General features: G+C 37.9%; 1 protein-coding gene across 1 annotated transcript in view; it reads left to right on the top strand.

Moving 5' to 3' along the window:
• The window catches only part of ATP6V1C1 (ATPase H+ transporting V1 subunit C1), a 112,848-nt gene that overhangs the window by 49,700 nt on the left and 39,811 nt on the right, over positions 1–23,337 (top strand). The window contains exons 4-5 of the mRNA XM_037802551.1: positions 7,656–7,741; positions 21,141–21,235. Of these exons, the coding sequence (XP_037658479.1) occupies positions 7,656–7,741; positions 21,141–21,235 (181 nt within the window). The remainder of the gene's footprint in view (positions 1–7,655; positions 7,742–21,140; positions 21,236–23,337) is intronic.

Consider the following 23,337-nt stretch of genomic DNA (forward strand, 5'->3'; position numbering starts at 1 on the left):
TTCTTTGATTGTTTCCATGGAGATGTGACTCAATCAACTGGGAGTGAAACGTTTGATTGGATAATTTCCATGGAGGTTGTACCGGTTTGTATATATTATGTACCCCAGAAAAAGCCATGTTCTTTGATGCAGTCTTGTGTGGGCAGACATATTAGTGTTGATAAAGTTGGAACATTTGGATTAGGTTGTTTCCATGGAGATATGCCCCACCCATCTGTGGGTGATAACTCTGAGTGGAGAATTTCCATGGAGGTGTGGCCCCACCCATTTAGTGTGGGCCTTGATTAGTTTACTAGAGCACTATATAAGTTCAGACAGAAGGAGTGAGCTTGCTACAGCCAAGAGGGACACTTTGAAGAAAGCACAGGAGCTGAGAGAGGAGCTGCAACTTACAGAGACATTTTGGAGATGGCCTTTGAAAGCAGACTTTTGCTCCAGAGAAGCTAAGAGAAGACAAATTCCCCAAGAACAACTTGAAAGTGACATTTTTGAGGAGCTAAAGCCTAGAGAGGAACATTCTGGGAGAAAGCCATTTTGAAACCAGAACTCTGGAGCAGACGCCAGCCACGTGCCTTCCCAGCTAACAGAGGTTTTCCGGACCCCATTGGCCATCCTCCAGTGAAGGCACCTGATTGTTCATGTGTTACCTTGGACACTTTATGGCCTTAAGACTATTAACTGTGTAACCAAGTAAACCCCTTTTTATAAAAGCTAATCGCCAGTTCATCTCTGGTATTTTGCATTCTGGCAGCAATTAGCAAACCAGAACAGAGGTTTAACCCCGCCCATCCAGGGTGGGTGTTAATTGGATCACTGGAGCTGTATAAAGCAGTTCACAGGCAGAAGCAGCTCGGAGCAGCTGAGAGTGACATTTTGGAGAGCAACTGAGAGTGACATTTTGAAGAGCAGCTGCAGCTAAGACAGGACAAAACACCCCAAGAGTGACACTTTGGAGAATGCCATTTTGAAACGCCACCTGGGAGCAAGCAGATGCCAGCCATGTGCCTTCCCAGCTAACAGGTTTTGCGGATGCCAGTGGCCTTTCTCCAGTGAAGGTACCCTTTGTTGATGCCTTACCTTGGTTATTTTGTGTCCTTATGAACTTTGTAACCAAATAAACCCCCTTTATAAAAGCCCATCCATTTCTGGTGTTTTGCAGAAGAGCAGCATTAGCAAACCAGAACAAGCACCAATGTGCAAATGTCTGTTCTTGTCTCTGCTTTCAGTTCTTCCAAGTATGTACCAAATAAGGGGGTTGCTGGATCATATGGCAACCCTATACCCAGCCTCCTGTTGAACCACCACACTGCCCTCCTGAGAGGCTGCACCATTCTACCTCCCTACCAACAGTGAATAGTTATATCTCTCTCTCTGCATCTTCTCCTGCATTTGTTTCTATTTTTTAAACAGTTTTGTTCACATACCATACAATCCATCCTAAGTGAACAGTCATTGGCTCCTGAACAACATACTCTTAACCAATGGGTTAAACAGGAATTCAGAAATGAAATTAGGTAATATGTTGAGGCAAATGAAAAGGAAATTATAGCATACCAAAACTTATGGGATGCAGCATGTTCTCGTTTGCTAATGCCTCTGGAATGCAAAATACCAGAAATGCACTGGCTTGTATAAATGGGGTGTTTTGGATACAAAGTTACAGTCTTAAGGTCATAAAGTGTCCAAGGTAAGTCATCAACAATAGGGTACCTTCACCAGAAAAAGAACATTGGCACCTGGAGAACCTCTTTTAGCTGGGAAGGCACATGGCTCATGTCTGCTTGCTCCTAGGTTGCATTTCAGCTCCTATCTCAGCTCCTGTGCATTCTTCAAAGTGTCCCTCATGGCTGCAGCAAGCAATGAGCTCCTTCTCTCTGAGCTTTTATATGGCTTAAGTGAACTAATCAAGGTCCATGCTGAATGGGTGGGGCTACACCTCCATGGAAATTATCTCATAAGAGTTATCACTTGTAGTTGGTTGGGTCACATCTCCATGGAAACAACCTAATCAACATTAATACCTCTGTCCCTATGAGATTGCATCAAAGCACATGTCCTTTTCTGGGGGACACAATATATATATAAACTGAAACAACAGCAACAGCAGTACTGACAGGGAAATTTATAGCTCTAAATGCTTACATTAAAAAAGAAAAAAGACTTCAAATCAGAGATCTAATCTCAAAACTGGAAGCACTAGAAAAAGAGGAGCAAACTAAACCCAAAGTGAGCAGAAGGAAGGAAATAAATATCAGAGTGGAGATAAACAAAATAGAAAACAAAAAACAGTAAAGAGAATCAGCAAAACTGAAAGTTGGTTCTTTGAAAAGGTTGATAAAATCGACAAACCTTTAGCAAAACTGACAAAAAAAGAGGGAGAATACAAATAATGAAAATCAGGTATGAAAAGGGGACATTATTACTGACATTGCTGAAATAAAAAGGACTAAAAGAGGATACTCCGAATAATTGTATGTCAATAAATTAAATAACCTAGATGAAATGGACAAATTCTTAGAAACACGTAAACTGCCTACATTGATTCAAGAAGAAATACAAATCTCAACAGACCAATTACTAGTAAAGAGACTGAATTAGTCATCAAAAACCTCCCAACAAGGAAAAGCCCAGTACCAGATGACTTCACAGGGGAATCCTACCAAATATTCTGAGAAGACTCAGCTCCAGTTTGGCTCAAACTCTTCCACAAAATTGAAGAGCAGGGAACACTCCCTAACTTATTTTACAAGGCCATTGTCAACCCTCATACCAAAGCCAAATAAAGATACACAAGAAAAGAAAACTGTGGACCAATATCTCTTATGAATATAGATGCAAAAGTCCTCAACAAAATGCTAGTAAAGTGAATCCAACAGCATAGTAAAAGATCACATGGGATTTGTCCTTGGTATGCAAGGTTGGTTCAACATAAGAAAATCAATTAATGTCATACCTTATATGATCATCTCAATTCATGCTGAAAAGGCATTTGATAAAATACTGTACCCTTTCTTGGTAAGAGCAGTTAAAGCACTTGGAAGAGAAGGACACTTCCTCTACATGATGAAGGGCTTATATGAGACGCCCACAGCTAACATCCTACTTAATGGTGAGAGACTGAAAGCTTTCCCTCTAAGATCAGGAACAAGACAAGGAAACCCACTGTCACCACTGTTATTTAACATTGTACTGGAGATTCTTGCCAGAGTAATTAGGCTACAAAAAGAAATAAAAGGTGTCCACATTGGAAAGGAAGAAGTAAAACTTTCCCTATTTACAGATGATATGATCCTATATACAGAAAATGCTGAAAAATCCGCAACAAATCCTAGAGCTAATAGATGAAATCAGTAAAGTGGCAGGGTACAAGATCAGCACCCAGAAACCAGTAGTGTTTCTGTACACAAGCAATGAACAAACAGAAGAAAAAATAAGGAAAAAAAATCCATTCTCAACAGCAACTAAAAGATTCAGATATCTAGGAATAAATCTAACCAAGATGCAAAGGACTTGTACACAGAAAACTACCAAAAGTTGCTAAAAGAAATCAAAGAAGACCTAAATAAATGGAAAGACACTCTTTGTTCATGGATTGGAAGACTAAATGTCATTTAAGATGTCAGTACTACTCAAATTGTAGATTCAGTGCAACCCCATTTAAAATTCCAACAGCCTACTTTCTAGAAATGGAAAAGGCAACTGTTAAATTTATTTGGAAGGGCAAGGGGCCCCAAATAGTTAAAGCCACAGTAATCAAAGTACTATGGTACTGTCAAAACGACAGACATATAGAACAGAATTGAGAGCTCAGAAATCAGACCTCACATTTACAGCCAACTGATTTTTGAAAAGCTGTCAAAGACCAGTCAATTGGTAAGGAATAGTCTCTTCAATAAATAATGGCTGGGACAACGGATCTCCATGTGCAAATTAAAAAAAAAAAAGGACCTCTGCCTTATACCATATAGCAAAATGAACTCAAATGATTCAAAGACCTTAATATAAGAGCTATAACTATCAAACTCCCAGAAGAAAATGTAGGGAGGCATTCAGGACCTGCTATTAGGCAATGGTTTCTTAGAATTTATACCTAATGCACAAGCAACAAAAGAAAAATTAGATAAATAGGACCTCATCAAAATTAAGTAGTTTGTTTCTCCAAGGACCTTATTATGAAAGTAAAATGACAAACTATACAATGCGAGAAAATATTTGGAAACCACATATCCAATAAAGGATTAATATCCAGAATATATAAAGAAATTGTTCAAGTTCAAAAGACAAACATCCCAGTTTAAAAATGGGCAAAAGAGTTGAATAGACATTTCTCCAATGAATATTTACAAATGGCCAGAACGCACATGAATAGATGCTCAACAACTTTATCCATCAGGGGAATGCAAATCAGAACTACAATGAGATACCATTGCACACCCATTAGAATGGCTGCTATTAAAAATAATGGAAAATAACATGTTGAGAGGAGAAATAGGGACACTCTTTCATTGCTGGTGGCAATGAAGAATGGTGTAGCCACTCTGGAAGACAGTCTGGTGGTTCCTCAGAAAGCTAAATAGAGAACTATATTACCCGGCAATCCCGCTACTAGGTATACACATAGAATAATTGAAAGCAGGTATTTGAACAAATATTTGCACACCAGTGTTCATAGTAGCATTAGTTACAGTTGCCAAAAGATGGAAGTCAAACAAATGTCCATCAACCAATGAATGGATAAAATATGGTATATACATACAATGGAATATTATTCAGCCGTAGAAAGGAATGAAATCCTGATACATGTGACTACATGGATGAACCTTGAAGACATCATGTTGAGTGAAATAAGCCAGACAACAAAAGGACAAATATTGTATTATCTCACTGATTTGAAACAATTTGAATCAAACTCAGTCAGCATCTAAAATATAGGTTACCAGGGAATGGGGTGGGTATAGGGAATGGTAGGTATGTTAGGGTTCTCTAGGGAAATAGAATCAACAAGAAATATCTAAATAGAAGATTTTATAAAAGTGTCTCACACAGCTGTGGGTATGCACGAGTCAAAATTCTGTAGAGCAGGCAGCACCTGGCAACTCTGATGAATGTGTGCAATGAACTCCTCAGGCAGCGAACTGGCAACTCCGATGAACTCAGCAAATGCTTCACTGGCTAGCTGAAATAGAAGTAAAGGTCCTCTGTCTCTCTTGCTTAAAAGTCTTCAATTGATTGGATTAAATCCTGCTGAATTCTCTCATTGTGGAAGACATGCCCTTCGTTGATGTCATCAGTCACAGCTGCAGCCAATTGATTGATGATTTAATAAACCATTCTTCTGGTTTATTAACCAGCCACAAATGTCCTTGCAGTAAGGGTTAGGCCAGTGCTTGCTTGGCTAGACACCTGGACCCCATCACCTGGCCAAGTTGACACATGAACCTGAACCATCACAGTAGGTTAATGCTTAAAATGTACAGGGTTCTTCTTTGGAATGATGGAAATGTTTTGGTAATGGATGGTGGTGATGTTAGCTAGCATAATGACCTCAGTTGACAAGTGAAATGTATATTTGAACATGATTAAAAGGGGAAAGGTTAGTTTGTATATATGGTAACAATAAAATTTTTTAAAAAATCCATGGAACTATACTATGCAGTGAGCCCTAAGTTAAACAATTAATAGTAACAGTTGTAAAAAAGTGCTATCATCAATTGTAACAAATATCTCACACCAGTGCAGGGTGTGTGTGGTGGAGTAGGGTGGAAATCCTGTATTTAATGCATGATTGCTCTGTCAACCCACAATTTCTTTAATTAAAAAAAAAATTGTGTTTGCCAGACCTTGGTAGAATTGATAGATGGTAGCAGAGTGACTTAAATGTCCCAGTTTTTGAAGTCTAAACATTGTGGTATATGGAGTAAGTTAGTATTTATTCTTAGTAATCTAATCATCAGAGCAAAATTTTTAAGGTGACCATGTGTACATTTATATAGCTGTTCTTGTGGAGATGCATGAAGTTCTGTAATGTTATGCAATGTTAAGTTCATAAACTCAACAGCAGGTGATTAGACACTCTGAACTATTTCTGCTGTAAACACAGGCACATTGTAGAATGTTCATAGCAAGGTGCTTGTCAATTTATATGGGCCAAATGGTTTATCTCCTTTGAAGGAAAGGATGAATTGTGGAGACTTAGCCTGCACAAGTTACACATGTTGAAGACTTATGACTTCAGAAAGAAGACTTCATTCTGAAATTTTCCACTTTCTTAGGTTTGAGATTACTCAACCTAGGTTTGCCACTCAATTTAGCCCTTTTATCACTTTTTGCTTGTCTTTATTGGTTCATGCTTCAATTGTTACAAGAATTTCTTAATTTGTTTACCAGTTTCCATGCTTTGCCAATGTGCCATCCAAGTAATTATCCTTTGCCCTGTTTTGATCATGATACACCCTTCTGAAGTCTTAACATTAGAGGCCATTTCTCTGCAGTCTGGCCCCAGCCAACCTTCCTAGCTCTCTTCCCCTACCCTTCAGCCTACCACTTTGGTCAATCTGGATCTCTCATGATTCTCTGAATGCTCATTGCTTTACCATCTCTCTTTATCCTGACTCATATGATGCCCTGTTGGCAAGAATATTCTTTCTTCTCATCTAATCCTCCTTTCAAAATCATGCCCATCTTTCATTGCCCTGCTGAAGAGCAATTATGTTTTCTTGATTACAGTAGCTAGAAGGATCCCTTCTTCCCTTATATGTCTCTTGTAACAGCTGACACTTATCATAGATTGCTTTGTAGTTAGTCATTTGTATTTTTTGGTATCTCTCCAGTTAGATTTTAAGTAGTGTGAGGGTAGTGACTGTCTTGTGTAATTTTGTATCCCACCTGGGGCTTAAAAGTAGCCTAGAATAGGGAAAACAGTACTGGACTCCAATTTCAAGGCACCACATTTCTGTCTCAGCTCTGCCATTAACTGCTCTCGTGACTGTGGAGAAGTCACTTGATTGCTTTATACCTTGGTGTCTTTACTGATAAAATGAAGGGATTGACAAGTTGACATGCAGGTACCTTGGTAGTTCTGGCCCTATCGTTTCCACATCACAAAGTTCCTTGCAAATAGTAGATGCTTAATAAATAGTTAATAAAGTAGAACCTCAATGCTCATTACTGTTATTGCTTGTGCTCGGTTGTCTGTCAGATCCATTTTGCCCTAAGTGAAAGCACAGTGTCTGGCATGTAACTTGGTGAATGCTAGTTTCCTGCCTCCTCCTTTGTTCTTGGTCCTTGAAGTTGGATCCACTTTCTAGTTTTTCACTGTAGAATGTATGGCTGTTGACAAACTGTTTTTCAGTAGTTTCCCACTACTTTCTTTCCAGACTAGTGAACACATTGCATGTTGTCTCCTTAAAACCCTACTTTTTTTAGTTGTTTTTTGTTTTTGTTTTTGTTTTTGTTTTGGCATACAGCAAAATCTTGGTTCATTTTACCTCTGAAACATCATTTATAGTAGGTGTCACCCATTCATTCTATATTATATTGATATGTATAATGGAACTTATAGTTAAATTCATGTTTTTATGTAATTTGTTCTTTGGATAGCATGGAATTTAGATCTTTTTCCTGAAAATGGTTATTGGTTTCTCTTTTTCCCCAAGGGTGGTTAAGAAAGTTGCTCAGTACATGGCTGATGTATTGGAGGACAGTAAAGACAAAGTTCAGGAGAATCTGTTGGCTAATGGAGGTAAGCTAATGTTTTATGATTTGATAATTATTAACTTATATAAAGTGAATGACTCAGCTACAAAACCAAAAAAGAATTTTAAAAAAAGATGTATAGATAAGTGTATTAGGTACAATAGAAAGCCATTAAAATCTCTTATTACTGAATTTGGTGATCCTGCCAGTTATGTACTGTCCCCTGAAACATAGTCTCATGTAAGACAATATAATATGGCTAACAATATGGATTTCAAGTCTTCCTCAAAAACAGTATTACAGAGATTTACCTTAGTTCTTTTGGGATCTGTTTAACTCATATTTGCAAGTAAGTTTTCAAGTTATGTGTGTTAGCATTGTGCCAGTTGAGTTCATGCTATTTTCTCTAGTTTTTCATATTTTATAGCATCCAACTGCTGCAGCCTTAGATTAAGAATTATTAATTTTATCACAGCTGTTTGTCATAGCTCCTATGACAAATGCCACACCATGGGTTCACTTAACAGGAATTTATTGGCTCATGATTTCGGAGGCTAGAAGGCTTCCTTTCCCCTGGGGTTGGTATCTTCTGGCTGGCTGGCAATCTTGGGATTCTATGGCAATACACGTGGCGGCGTCTTCTCCTTTCTCTTCTGAGTTCTGTTGACTTTGAGCTTCTGGCTGCTCTCTGTGGCTTCTCCTCTGTCTGAATTTCATTCTGCTTATAAAGGACCCTAGTACTCAGATTGAAGCCCAAATTTACGCAGTTGGGTACACCTTAACTAAAAATAACATTTTCAGAAGGTCCTATTTACAATGGGTTTCCACCACTTGAATGGATTAAGATTAAGAACCCAAATTCTGGGCATGTAATTCAACCCCAACACAGGGTAATGCCTCCTCCCCTCAAATTTGAATATGGTATTTCTTTAATTCCCACAAAATAGCATACTGTTGACCTCTCTATGGTTTACATAGAGTTTGCTGTCTGTAATAATGACTTCATAAAGATGGGTTTGATCTCATTGTTATCATTTGTCCTTGCATTCATCGTTTTCTTATGAAATATCACTTTAGCATGTGCTTTATTTTAAATTAGGCCCATCTTTAGTGGTATGTCATTATAATAAGAAATAATCCTTTAATTCTATACTGTGTTGTCTGCTATGATCAAGTCACTGTATTTTAAATCTAGTGTTCCTCCAATCTCATATTGTCTTGCAAATAACAGCTGTTTAATAAATATTTAATAATAAAAAAAGATAGTAATTTATTTTTGCTCTTGGTTATAGTAGAGATCCTACCTATTTGTTTGCTGTTCATATTAATTTGTGTTTGAGGACAAAAAAACAGGAGATTTGTTAATTTATGGTGCCTTTACTGATCTTCTAAGGTATTTGATGAACTAGGACTGTTGGTCCTATCGGTAGAATGGGGTTGACAGTTTGTGGGAAATCCATCTAAAGTTGCTTCTGGAATATTGTCTGTGTTGTTGGCTTGTAGGTGTTATGTAAGGAGAAGTTGAGGAGCAAAAGGTATTTTCATATGAATCACTTTTGTCAGTATTGCCATATTTGACATTTGGTTTTCCTGACCTTGATTCCATTAGACTGATGGGTTAAGTCTTCTTGATTCCTCAACTTCCAGGAGAGTTGTTGAGACTCCCTTTGGTTCTCCATTTTTTATTGTCTCTGTTTGAAAGCAAAAAAAAAAATCTGTATTTTAAAGATTGTTGAGACCTTCCAGGAAGACGGTGGATTGAGAGAGACAGAGCACAACTCTCCTCCATGAAAAACAATAGATGAAGGATAGAAAGCATTCCAGAACAGCAGCTCTGGGGTTCAACCAGCTGGGCTTCAGCACCCATGGTGGGTGTGTGCTTGGAGAAACCAAGAGACTGTGTTTGAGACCAGTGAGCATTTGGCCTGGAATACTGCCAGGCAGCAGGCACTAGGAGCCAACTGGCAAGAGTGGAGGAGGACAGCTTTCTATGCCCCTGCAGCCATTTTTGCAGTTAGCTGGGGAGATAACCCTTTACAGCCCTGTGGCCCAGAGCTTCCTTGAGAGAATTCGGGTTTCAGCGGGCTTGTGATGGCATACACTTCCTCCATGGAAGTCCACGGTGTGTACAGCCTAGATGCAGGGGTGCCACACAGAAGTGCCAGGAGCCCTCCCCCGAACCCAGGGACTCGTGAGTGCATGGCAGACGGGCTGTGGGGCATTTGAGCTGGAAGGTGAGACGTGCAGCTCTGCAGCCCTGGAGTACTCTTCCCGCAACCTGGGAAGAGCCAGGACCACTGTGTCCTGGAGTGGACTCCTTGCCAAACTGTGCAGGGTGTACTTGCCAACCATAGGGCTGGCAGTGCCCAGCACACACGGAAAATTGGTGCACTGATTGGACTTCCACATGGTTTGGACCTGTTCTCAGTTTATAGACAAGTTGGGGGAGAACTGGCTTAAGGGGAAGAGGTGGCTCAAGAGCACCATCTGCTGGTAGGTCAGGGAAAGTACACTCCACCAAGCTGCAACTCTGCCAAATTAGAGATAAATTTTCAAATAATCCTGCATATCCTAAAAGAACCCTATAAAGATAAGCAAATGCCAAGAGGCCACAACAGGGAAAAAAAAAAAAACAACAGGAGAGAAAGGCCTGGAGAAGAGCACAGAACTGAAGAGTTTCTGTAAGGGTAACTTAAAGGAAATAGAGAAGGGGAAAAAAATAGATCTTACAAATAAAAACCAAAGGATAAGATGGCTGAGTCAAGAATTCCTTCACAGTAATAACATTGGATGTGGATGGATTAAACTCTCCAATTAGAAGATACAGATTGGCAGAATGAATTAAAATTTATTAACCATCAGAATGCTGTTTACAAGCAACTCATCTTAGACCCAGAGACACAAAGAGATTGAAAGTGAAAGGATGGAAAAAATATTACATGCAAGATACAGCCAAAAGAAAGCAGAGGTAGCAATGCTAATCTCAGATAAAATAGACTTTAAATGCAAGGATGTCATACGGGACAAAGAAGGATACTATATACTAATAAAAGGTACAATTCACCAAGAAGAAATAACAATCATAAATGTTTATGCACCCAATCTAGGTGCTCCAAAGTACATGAGACAAACAGTGGCAAAACTGAAGGTAACAATAGAAGTTTCCACAATATTCGTGAGAGACTTCAATACACCACTCTCTCCTAAAGATAGATCAACCAGACAGAGGACCAATAAGGAAATAGAGAGGCTAAACAATGTAATAAATGAATTATACTTGTTCTAGTTGTAATGTATTATGTCCCCCCAAACGCCATTATCTTTGATATAATCTTGTGTGGACAGACATATCAGTGTTAATTAGATTGTAATTATTTGAGTGTTTCCATGGAGATGTGCCCCACTCAACTGTGGGTGGTGACTCTGATTGGATAATTTCCATAGAGGTGTTGGCCTGCCCATTCAGAGTGGGTCTGAATTAAATTACTGGCGCACTATGTAAGATCAGACAGAGGGAACAAGCTGCTATAGCCAAGAGGGACACTCTGAAGAATGCCCAGAAGCTGAGAGAGGAACTGCAGTTTGAAGATGGCTGTTGAAAGCAGACCCTTGTTCCGGAGAGGCTGAGAGAGGACAAATACCCCAAGTGTAACTAAGAGTGACATTTTTGAGGAACTGCAGCCTAGAGAGGAACGTCCTGGGAGAAAGCCATTTTGAAACCAGAACTTTGGAGCAGACGCCACCCACGTGCCTTCTCAGCTAACAGAGGTTTTCCAGACATCATTGCCATCCTCCAGTGAAGGTACCCGATTGCTGATGTGTTACCTTGGACACTTTATGGCCTTAAGACTGTAACTGTGTAACCAAATAAACCCCCTTTATAAAAGCCGATCCATTTCTGGTGTTTTGCATTCTGGCAGCATTAGCAAACTAGAACAATACTTAACAGACATTTATAGAGTATTACATCCCAAATTACCAGGATATACATTCTTCTCTAGTGCTCATGGAACTTTCTCCAGGATAGATCATATACTGGGGCATAAAACAAGCCTCCATATATTTAAGAAGATTGAAATTATTCAAAGCACCTTCTCTGACCATGGTGGAATGCAACTAGAAGTTCAATAACCATCAGATTTAGAACATTCACAAATATCTGAAGGTTAAACAACGTACTCCTAAACAATCAGTGGGTCAGAGAAGAAATTGCAAGAGAAATTGCTAAATATCTAGAGACATGAAAACAAGAAGACAATATATCAAAACGTATGGAATAGATTTTTTTTTTTTGTATCTAAGATGGTGGCATAGAGAGGAGTGGAAGCCAAGTAGTCCCCCTGGAACAACTGAAAAAAAAACAGAAACAACTATTAAATAATCCAAAATAACTGCGGTGGAACAAACGTGACTGTCCACTCATCATACACCAACATGAATTGGGAGGAATGCCCATGATCACAGCATAAAATCTGTAAGTAAAAACTGTGGATCCGGACTTCCGGAAGATGGTGGTTAGGAGAGACAGGGCAAAAGAAACACCTCCATGAAAAATACTAGATAAAAGCCAGAAAGTCACCCAGAACACCAGTTCCAGGGATGCACCAGCTGGACAAAGTCTGCTAAATCCATAGGGACCGTGCACTTGGGGAAACCGGGAGTCTGCGTTCTGAAACGAGTGAGTAAGCCTGCTGAATATCCGGCAGCCATGCTGTGGTGTGAGGAAACCATGGGTTGGCGTTTGGAGTCGGACTAGTTCTTTTTAAAAACCCAAAAGCCGCTGTGGATATGGCAGTGATAACCGCACAGCGAAGTGTGGCAGGAACGGTATCTCCACAACCTCTGAGTATGCCTCAATATCTGGTGCAGACGATAGCCTTTTGCACATCTGCTGCTAATTGTCTCGGAGCTAGGAAGGCAGAGGTTAGCCAAAAGAGGAAAAAAACCATGCCCCTTACAGCCATCTTCCCGGCGGTCTGGGAATGCTCCTGCCTGGCGCCGGCACGACAGCCTAGAGCTGCTCTAAAAAACCCAGTGCAATGGGAAGTGTTTCCAGCAATGCGTACATGCCACAATATCTGGCGTGGACAATAGCCTTTCGCACACCCGCAGCTAATTGTCCCGGAGCTAAGAAGGCAGAGCGGTGCCAAAGGGGGAAATTAACATGCCTCATTCAGCCATCCTTTCAGCAGGCTGGGAACGCCCCTACATAGCCCAGCAGCCCAGAACTTCCCTTGAGGGTTGGCATGTACTTGTGATGTAGCACATCCTTCCCTTAGCAGAGGCCCTAGAAGGGCACGGCTTGGAAGAGGGACCCACTCGGAAATCCCGGGAACCATATGCCAGTACCAAGGACTTGTGGGTCAGCGGCAGAGACAATCTGTGGCAAGACCGAACTGAAGGTTTAGACTCTTGGAACAGCCTTAAATCTCGAGGAACACCTGGGAGATTTGATTGTTAAAGCTGCCCTCGCTGTCTAACCGCTCAGACAGACACCCACGTTCAGGGTGGACAGCACCAACTACACATGCAAAACTGGTGCACTAATTGGACCCTACACGAATCAGACCCCCACACACCGCTAAGACAAAGTTGGGGAGAACTGGTTTGAGGGGAATAGGTGGCTCGCAGATGCCACCTGCTGGTTAGTTAAAGTGTACGCCACCAAGCTGTAGATCTGACAAATTAGAGAGAAGTCTTTGAGTTAGCATACATATCCTAAAAGAACCCTATCAAGTAAAGCAAATGCCAAGAGGCCAAAAACAACAGAAAATTTTAAAGCGTATGAAAAAAACAGACAATATGGATAACCCAAACCCAAACACCCAAATCAAAAGATCAGAGGAGACACAGTACATGGAGCAATTAATCAAAGAACTAAAGACAAACAATGAGAGCATGGCACAGGATATAAAAGACATGAAGAAGAGCCTAAAAGAGCATAAAGAAGAAATTGCAGGAGTAAATAAAAATTAGATGATCTTATGGAAATAAAAGAATCTGTTAACCAAATTAAGAAGATTCTGGATACTCAGTATGAGACTGAAGGAAGCTGAACAACGAATCAGTGACCTGGAGTGCGACAAAATGGAAAATGAAAGAACAAAAGAAAGAATGGGGAAAAAAATCAAAACAATCGAAATGGACCTCAGGGATGTGATTGATAATATAAAATGTCCAAATATAAGACTCATTGGTGTCCCAGAAGGGGAAGAAAAGGGTAAAGGTCTAGAAAGAATATTCAAAGAAATTGTTGGCAAAAATTTCCCAAACCTTCTACACAACATAAATACACAAAGCATAAATGCCCAGCGAACTCTAAATGGAATAAATCCAAATAAACACACTCCAAGACATATTCTGATCAGACTGTCAAATACTGAAGAGAAGGAGCAAGTTCCGAAAGCAGCAAGAGAAAAGCAATTCACCACATACAAAGGAAACAACATAAGACTAAGTAGTGACTACTCAGCAGCCACCATGGAGGCGAGAAGGCAGTGGCACGACATTTAAAATTCTGAGAGAGAAAATTTGCCAACCAAGACTTCTTTATCCAGCTAAGCTCTCCTTCAAATTTGAGGGAGAGCTTAAATTTTTCACAGACAAACAAATGCTGAGAGATTTTGCTAATAAAAGACCTGCCCTACTTGATATACTAAAGGGAACCCTACCGACAGAGAAACAGAGAATGGAGAGAGAGGTATGGAGAAAGGTTCCATAATATTAGATGAAGATGCATTTTTTAAGCCATATAGTGACCATTGAATATAAGTTTGGCTTTATTATCATAGTCATCGTAAGACACAACCCTATATTAAATTATTTTTAAGTCCGTATCTCAGAGAGGAATAAACAGACGTTGCAGAATGGTGACATTATGAAGGAGAAAACATACTTGGTATCACATCCTATTCCATGCTACAATTTCTTTCACTCTGTTTCAAATGGATAACTCAGGTTTATGGTATGGCATTCTTTCTGAAACACTAGAAGTCAGAAGATAAAGATACTTGCCTCACTTTTCTTACTTGCTGATTGTAAATGTGGTCATTTCACTTAACTTGTAAGATGTCTCTTGGTTTTCTAATTGATAAAACAGGAATTAGACTAAGAATAATTAAAAACTATTAAATTTAAGTCTGAAAATAGAGAATTCTTTTGAAAATCCAAAGGAATACTCTTATACTTCTTGAGAGCATTGAAAAAATGTGTATTCTCAATTATGTTTTATTGGTTGGTGTAGATTAGATGCCATTGTCTGGAGATAGGCATGGGATATATAGAGCAGTGTTGGTGAAAATGTCTATTTATATATGGAGAGACATCTGTTATTGTAGTCATTGAACCACTAAATTTAAGTGGCAATTATTAACTTCTGTTTCATACACTGAAACAAAAGAACATTAATTGTGGGCCCAAGATTTGCTATTTATTGCATAGTTAATGGAAAATACTGAACCATTTTAGCTTCTGAGTTCAGGTAGAGGGTTTGGAAAAAAAAATCTATTTACTCTCTGATCCCTAAGCTTGTATAGTTTATAGTGAGAATTCCTATAAACAAAACAAAATTATCTCAATGCATTTAGTTCCTTGGTTCAGATAAAAATAATTTGAATAGCAAGGGTTATGTGTAGGCATGTTTGTAAATATACAAGGGAGGAAGAAGGGGAAGTATTTATCTGTATTCAGATTTATTCTGCAACCAATGTATGGTGAGAGTAGTGCAACAATATCCTCATCTGTAAAATTTATAACATGGCCACTATTTTGTGATATAAAATAAGATGACTATAAATATCTGAAAATTAAGTACTATTCTGAAACTTTCAAAAAAAATAATCGAGGGGCATATAGGGAAAAAATATACCTTTTGCAAACTAATTACAGTTATTAGTATTTTAACGTTCTTTCATCAACAGTAACAAATGTTCTATGTTTCACCTACTATAAGTTTGAAAACCATTAGCAGAGTACTTGTAAAATGTCTTTAAATCTTGAAATATCTAGAATAAGTAAATTCATAGAGACAGAAAGTAGATTAGGGGATACCAGGACAGGGTGGGGGTAGGGAATGGGGAGTTAATTCTTAATGGGTACAGAGTTTCTGTTTGGGGTGATGAAGCAGTTTGGGGAATGGATGATGGTAGTGGTAGCAAAACAGTGTAAGTGTAATTAATGCCACTGATTTGTACATTTAAAAATGAGTAAAATGGATATTTTGTATTTGCTGTATTAAGTTACCACAATAACAAGTTAAAAAAAAAAAATGTAAGGGATACAGTGAAGGCAGTATTGAGGGGGAAATTTATAGCTCTAAATGCATATGTTAAAAAGGAAGGAAGCTAAAATCAAAGGACTAATGGAACAACTGAAGAAGCTAGAAAATGATCAGCAAACTAATCCTAAAGCAAGTACAAGAAAAGAAATAACAAAGATTAAAGCAGAAATAAATGATATCGATGACAAGAAAAAAATAGAATAAATAAAACCAAAATTTGGTTCTTTAAGAAGATCAGCAAGATTGACAAACCCTTAGCTAGACTGACAAAGTCAAAAAGAGAGAAGACCCAAATAAACAAAATAATAAAAATGAGAGGGGAGCCATTACTATGGATCCCAAAGAAATTTTAAAAATCGTAGGATAATACGACGAACAATTGTGTGCCAACAAAGTAGACAATTTACAGGACATGGATATCTTCCTGGAAACACATGAACAACCTATGTTGACCAGAGAAGAAATAGAAGACCTCAACAAACCAATCAAAAGTAAAGAGATCCAATGAGTCGTCAAAAAGCTTCCCACAAATAAAAGCCCAGGGCCCGATCACTTTACAGGGGAATTTTACCAAACTTTCCAGAAAGAACTGACACCATTCCTACTCAAAGTCTTTCAAAAAATTGAAGAAAATAGAACACTGCCTAACTAATCATGAAGCCAACATCACTCTAATACTAAAACCAGATAAAAATGCTATAAGAAAGAAAAACTACAGGCCAATCTCCCTAATGAATATAGTTGCAAAAATCCTCAACAAAATACTTGGAAATCGAATCCAAAGATTCATTAAAAAAAAAAAACCATACATCATGACCCAGTGGGGTTCATCCCAGGCATGCAAGGGTGGTTCAATATAAGAAAATCAATGTAATACAACACATTAACAAATCAAAAGGGAAAAATCAAATGATCATCTCAACAGATACTGAAAAAGCATTTGACAAAATTCAGCATCCTTTTTTGATAAAAACACTTCAAAAGGTAGAAATTGAAGGAAACTTCCTCAATATGATAAAAAGCATATGTGAAAAACCCACAGCCAGCATAGTTAGTACTCAATGGCTAGAGACTGAAAGCCTTCCCTCTAAGATCAAGAATGAGACAAGGATGCCTGCTGTCACCACTGTTACTCAACATTGTGCCAGAAGTTCTAGCCTGAGCAGTCTGGCAAAACAAAGAAATAAAAGGAATCCAAATTGTAAAGAAAAAAGTAAAACTGTCGTTATTTGCAGATGATAGGTCTTATATTTGGAAAACCCTGAGAAATCAACGATATAACTACTTGAGCCAATAAATTCAGCAAAGTGACACGATACAAGATTAATGCACATAAGTCAGTAATGTTCCTGTACACTAGAAATGACCTAACTGAAGAATCACTCAAGGAAAAGATTCCATTTACAATAGTAACTAAAAAAATCAAGTACCTAGGAATAAACTCAACTAAGGTTGCAAAAAACCTCTACAAAGAAAATTATATAACTCTGCTAAAAGAAATAGAAGGGGACCTAAAGATATGGAAAGGTATTCTGTGTTCATGGATAGGAAGGCTAAATGTAGTTAAGATGTCAGTTCTACTCAAAACTGATCTATACATTCAATGCAATACCAATCAATATTCCAATAACCTACTTTGCAGACTTGAAAAAGCTAGTTATCAAATTTATTTGGAAGAGAAAGTGGCCTCATATTGCTAAAACATTTGGAAAAAAAAAAAAGTGAAGTGGGAGGACTTACAATTCCTGACTTTGAAGCAGACTACAAAGCCACAGTAGTCAAAACAGCATGGTATGTGCACAAAGACAGATATATTGATCAATGGAATCGAATTGAGAATTTGAAAATTGACCCCCAGATCTACATTCAACTTATGTTTTGATAAGGCCCCCAGATCCACTGAAGCGGGACAGAACAGTCTCTTCAACAAATGGGGCTGGGAGAGCTGGATATCCAATCCAAAAGAACAAAAGAGGACCCCTACCTCACACCCTATACAAAAATTATCTCAAAGTGTATCAAAGACCTCAATATTAAGAGATAGCACCATAAAACTTCTAGAAGATAATGTAGGGAAACATCTTCAAGACTAGTATTAGGAGGTTGCTTCTTAGACCTTATACCCAAAGCACAAGCAATGAAAGAAAAAATAAATGGGAACGCCAGAAAATCAAAAGCTTCTGTACCTCAAAGGAATTTGTTAAAAAGGTGAAGAGGCAGCCAACACAACGGGAGAAAATATTTGGAAACCATTTATCTGATAAGAGACAGATCTTGCATATAAAGAAATCCTACAACTCAACAACAGTAGTACAAACAGCCCAATTATAAAATGGGCAAAAGATATGAAAAGACATTTCTCCGAGGAGGAAATACAAATGGCTAAAAACACATGAAAAAATGTTCATCTTCACTAGCTATAAGGGAAATGCAAATCCAGACCATGAGATATCATCTCACACCAATAAGCATGGCTGCCATTAAACAAGGAGGAAACTACAAATGCTGGAGGGGATGTGGAGATAATTGGAACTCTTATTCATTGCTGGGGGACTGTATAATGATACAGCCACTGTGGAAGACAGTTTGGCGGTTCCTCCGAAAACTGGATATTGAGTTACCCTACGATCCAGCAATTTCACTTGTCGGTATACACCCAGAAGATCTGAAAGCAGTGACACGAATAGATATTTACACACCAATGTTCATAGCGGCATTGTTCAAATTGCCAAGAGATGGAAACAATCCAAATGTCTCTCAACATGTGAGTGGATAAACAAGATGTGGTGTATACATATGATGGAATACTATGCAGCAGTAAGAAGTTACAAGGTCCTGAAACATATAGACAACATGGATGAACCTTGAAGACATAATGCTGAGTGAAATAAGCCAGACACAAAAGGAGAGATGTTGTATGTTACTGCTAACGTGAACTCCATGAAAAATGTAAAATAAGTGTCATATAATGTAGAATATAGGGGACCTAGACATAGATAGAATTTAGTGAAGGGGAAATGATAATCTAATATGTACAGATATGATAATGAGGGTGAACTCAATGGTACGGGAATGGTCAGGTGTGACTGTGGTTCGTTAATGGGATTATAAGTATCAGTGACACATTGAAGGCAAACATGTTCATAAATGGTTGTTTAAAGGCATATAACCCACAGAACAGCACCACAAACCTAAATAACTGTTAGCATGATATAGTTAGAAAGTATGAAACATGTGCAGAGGGTTAACAACAGAGTGGTATATGGAAAAACTACCCATTATATATTAAAGACTATATTTAATAGGAATATCTTACCAACAGTACACTAATACTAGGGATGATTAATTAGCAGCTGATAAGAGTTCTGGAATGTATTGTGTGAAGATAATTGTTTAAAGTTAAGAGTGATGATGATTGTACACCCTAGTGAAGATGATTGAACACCTTAGTGAAGATAATGTAAGAAACTGACCATTTATCTTGGGATAGAATATATATTAAGTGAAATTAGGAATCCACTACTTAATAAATCAAGCCCTCAATTTGGGGCCTGCCCTTCTGAAACTTAGGGTTGTAAATAGGAGGCTGAGCCCTTCTATAATTATGCCTAAGAGACACCTCCAGGGAACCTTTTGTTGCTCAGTTGGGCTTTCTCTCTCTCTAAGCCGAACTCGGCAAATAAATTCATTAACCACTCCCAGGTGACACTACTCCCAGGTGAGTGAACCTCCCTGGTGACGTGGGACTTGACTCCCAGGAATCAGGCTGGCCCTGGCAGTGACGGATTGAAAATGCCTCGTTGACCAAAAGGGGGAAGAAAGAAAGGTAACAAGCTGAGGCCACAGTGGCTAAGAGATTCCAAATAGAGTTGAGAGGCTATCCTGGAGGTTTCTCTTATGCAAGCTCCAGCTAGACACCCAAAATGGCCACAGTATACCATGCCCTTATGAAAAGTAGTCCCAAAATACCTAGATCCCTACCTGAGATTCTATAAGACATTCACCCACTAAGTTTTTTCTCTTAGAAACTTAAATGCACCAGAGTGTTCCCATTCCAGAGAAGTCCTGAAACCCAGAGGCAACAGCCTCTTTAAGAACAATCAGAAGCAGCCCCCTTCCCCATACTGTCGACATCCCTTTGACTAAGTTAGGGTGCTCACTGCCTAGACACCCCTGAAGATGGAGAAAGAGATTAAGTGAAAGGAGCGGGTATTAACAAACAAGATAAGGTTTAACAGAGGTGTGTGAATACTGAAACTTTATATAAATATATGTATTTATTTGGATGTCGGGGTATTGGAATAGCTGGAGGGAGGTAGGTGACATGGTAGGGTAGGAACTGTACCCTGTGACATCCTTTGAGATTTGCTCTGTAGCTGCTTGTTGAATTGTGCTTTCAAAGTCTTCACCTTTCTGTATGTACCATATATTGCTTAATGAAGGAAGAACTGGAACTGTGGAGCTGTAACCCATTATAGTTTTTGAAATTGTCTGTATAACTGCTTATTGAGTTGTACATTGAGAGTTAAGACCTTTCTGTGTGTATGTTATGTTTTACAATAATGGAAATATCCGAAGTTGTGGAACTGTGACCCATGACATTCTTTGAAATTTGTTCTCTAACTACTTCTTGAATTGTACTTTGAAAGTTATCACTGTTAGGTATGTATTTGAAAGTTCACAATAAAAAATGTATTTAAAAAAAGATTGTTGAAGTGTAGAGTCCTAGAAACAGTCATCCTATATCTTAACAAGTGAGTTCATTTTCAGTTTGGGTAAGTTGGCCAAAAAAAGAACGTATTTTTGTCTACTTCTGCTTATTGAGAAGATGATTTGAAGTAGCTTTTTATCTTCATGTCTCTTTTTCATATTATGAGGTATATCATGGGTATATGTATATTAAGTTATTAAATTAGAAAAAGAACTTTAATGTGGATTTTAAATTTTGAGTAAGGAGGAGAGGGATCATCAGTTTGCTGGGTAAGGTTTTTGATTAATCCATGTTTCTTAATATAGTTCCATATTTAGTTAATCAGGACTCTTTAGAAATGAGATCTTTGCTAATTTTCTCAAGGCTAGTTTCAGCATTAAAATGTATTATTGAGTAATAAACTATAAAAAACTCCATTGCTTCATCTTCAGTAATTGATTTATTCCCTCATTTCAGTTGACTTGGTTACTTATATAACAAGATTCCAGTGGGACATGGCCAAATATCCAATCAAGCAGTCCCTGAAAAATATTTCTGAAATAATTGCCAAGGTAAGAACAAAATAGAAACAAGTAGGACACATTGATTTATAGTGATTTTATTTTATAAGTATTTAGCTATGTAATACTATTTACATTTTTGACAAGGCAACTTAATTATGTCACAGATGTAAACAGGAGGTTCCTTGCTACAACTTTACTGAAAAGAAAGATGTTAAAAAATTTATCATTTTTTATGTGTCAAGTGTTTACTTACTAACCTCATTAACTTTTAAATATGCATCAACATAAGAAAAGTAACATTCTATAATTATTATTTAAACAAATTTTAAGTGTAACCGAGATTATGTAGAATAGGAAATTGGAATCTATTAAAGGTTTATGAGTCATTTAGGTGGATGATAATAAGTCAATTATGTTTTATGCATGGTATTGCTTCAAAACAATAAACTTGATGGGGTTTCTTACCCCTTCTGACTGTTCAGCATCGATCCTTTACCCAGAAAAATGCCTGTATTCATTTACTACATGAGTTTATGCACAGTTTTGGGGAGTATACAGATCATGAAGCTCATCATTAGCTCACCAAGTTAGGAGTTCCTTTCCTCTTGAGAAGTCCTTGAATGAGAGAAAATGCAAAGTTCTTACCCAAAGTTATAATGAAGCAAATTATTAGGGACCTGTTTGCCAATATTGTAGTGAACTGTTTAGGGTAAAAAGTATGGTCAAAATTACTTGGACTCATTTTCCTTGGTTTCTGGTGACTTTGTGGTACAATATGCTCTTCAGTTGAACATAAATGAATAGACTGTCAAAGATTTTAACTAAAACAATCATATAACTTAATGAAAAAGAGTAGTTTGATAATACAAAGTGGTGCTATTTGTATATCTGTTTAAAATATGACTGAATTTATTTATTTATTTTTTGATCCTTATTGAGGGTTTAGTTTTCCTTTGTTTCCTCATATTGTTAGAAACAAAATTGTTTAAAATAAGTGTGTGCATATATTGGTGTAAGCAACGTGTGCTTGCTAATTTCTAGGTATATGTGACTACAATGCATTGTCTCAGCTATGTGACACATATATTGAAATATATTTGCTAGCTCATTATTTGGGGGTCACATAAATTTGTTATGTATCTTAATATGTTACCTTTCTCTGAAAGTCCAGGATGTAGTTCAAATTCTGTCATTGAAAATTGCCAGATCAGATCGCTCCCGCTTAACTCAATAAAATTATCAATTTCTACAAAATGCCTACATTTGGGTTGCTCTGAGTTGCTGACCAGGACTCTTTCAGGGAACACGTAGGAAAGCAGTTTGAGATGGTGTTGGAACTCATTTTTGTTCTCTGACTTATTTCCTCTCAGCCACTTCTAGGTCCTTGTATAACTGCTAAATTGCTACTGATGGGGCAGTGGGCTTGCAACAACAATGACCTGTGTGTGTAAGGAAATCATTTTAGCAGAGTCTGCAAGACTTTAGCTGATACAGATGCAATCCTTTGTCAGGCGGCACTCACTTGATCTAGCTGCTCACTTTTCTATTTTGTACTTCTGACCTGAGTCATTAAAACAAACAAACAAACAAACAAAAAACTTGCAAAGTTATTTAAAAGATTTTTAAGTTTTCCTTTTTTCTGGGCTGTCACTTCAGACGTTCTGTGAGTTTCACACTTCAGTTTTGATTATCCTCAGTACTGTACAAATAGGTTCTATTGTATTACATGATGAGAGTCTAATGTGATGAAACTCTGTGCCAAATACTTTATGAAATGCTCCCTAAAGTATCCACGTTTTGTATTTACTTAGTAATTGACATAGGGATATGCAAAATCAGTGGTGTATTGCCACTTACTTACATTCAGGTGTGACTTTGAAAGTAAAAAAATAAAATTAAAAATTATAAAATAAAGTAAAATAAAATAAGCATGTGGCATTTCTTCAGTGGGCATAATATCTGAAACTTTAAAAATTTATAGACTGCTAATGCAGTTAGTACTTTGAGTAATTTTGAATGCGAATTAATATTGAGATTTAAAAATAGAGATAAACTCCAGGATTTGAGTAATGAGAAGTAATTAAAAAGAAGCAGGTTATAGAGCTGATTCTCAGTTAAGTTCTTCAAGGGGATTTCTTTTTGGAAAGAGC

The sequence above is a fragment of the Choloepus didactylus genome, chromosome 14 (assembly GCF_015220235.1).
Source record: "Choloepus didactylus isolate mChoDid1 chromosome 14, mChoDid1.pri, whole genome shotgun sequence".
Classification (NCBI taxonomy): Eukaryota; Metazoa; Chordata; class Mammalia; order Pilosa; family Megalonychidae; genus Choloepus; species Choloepus didactylus.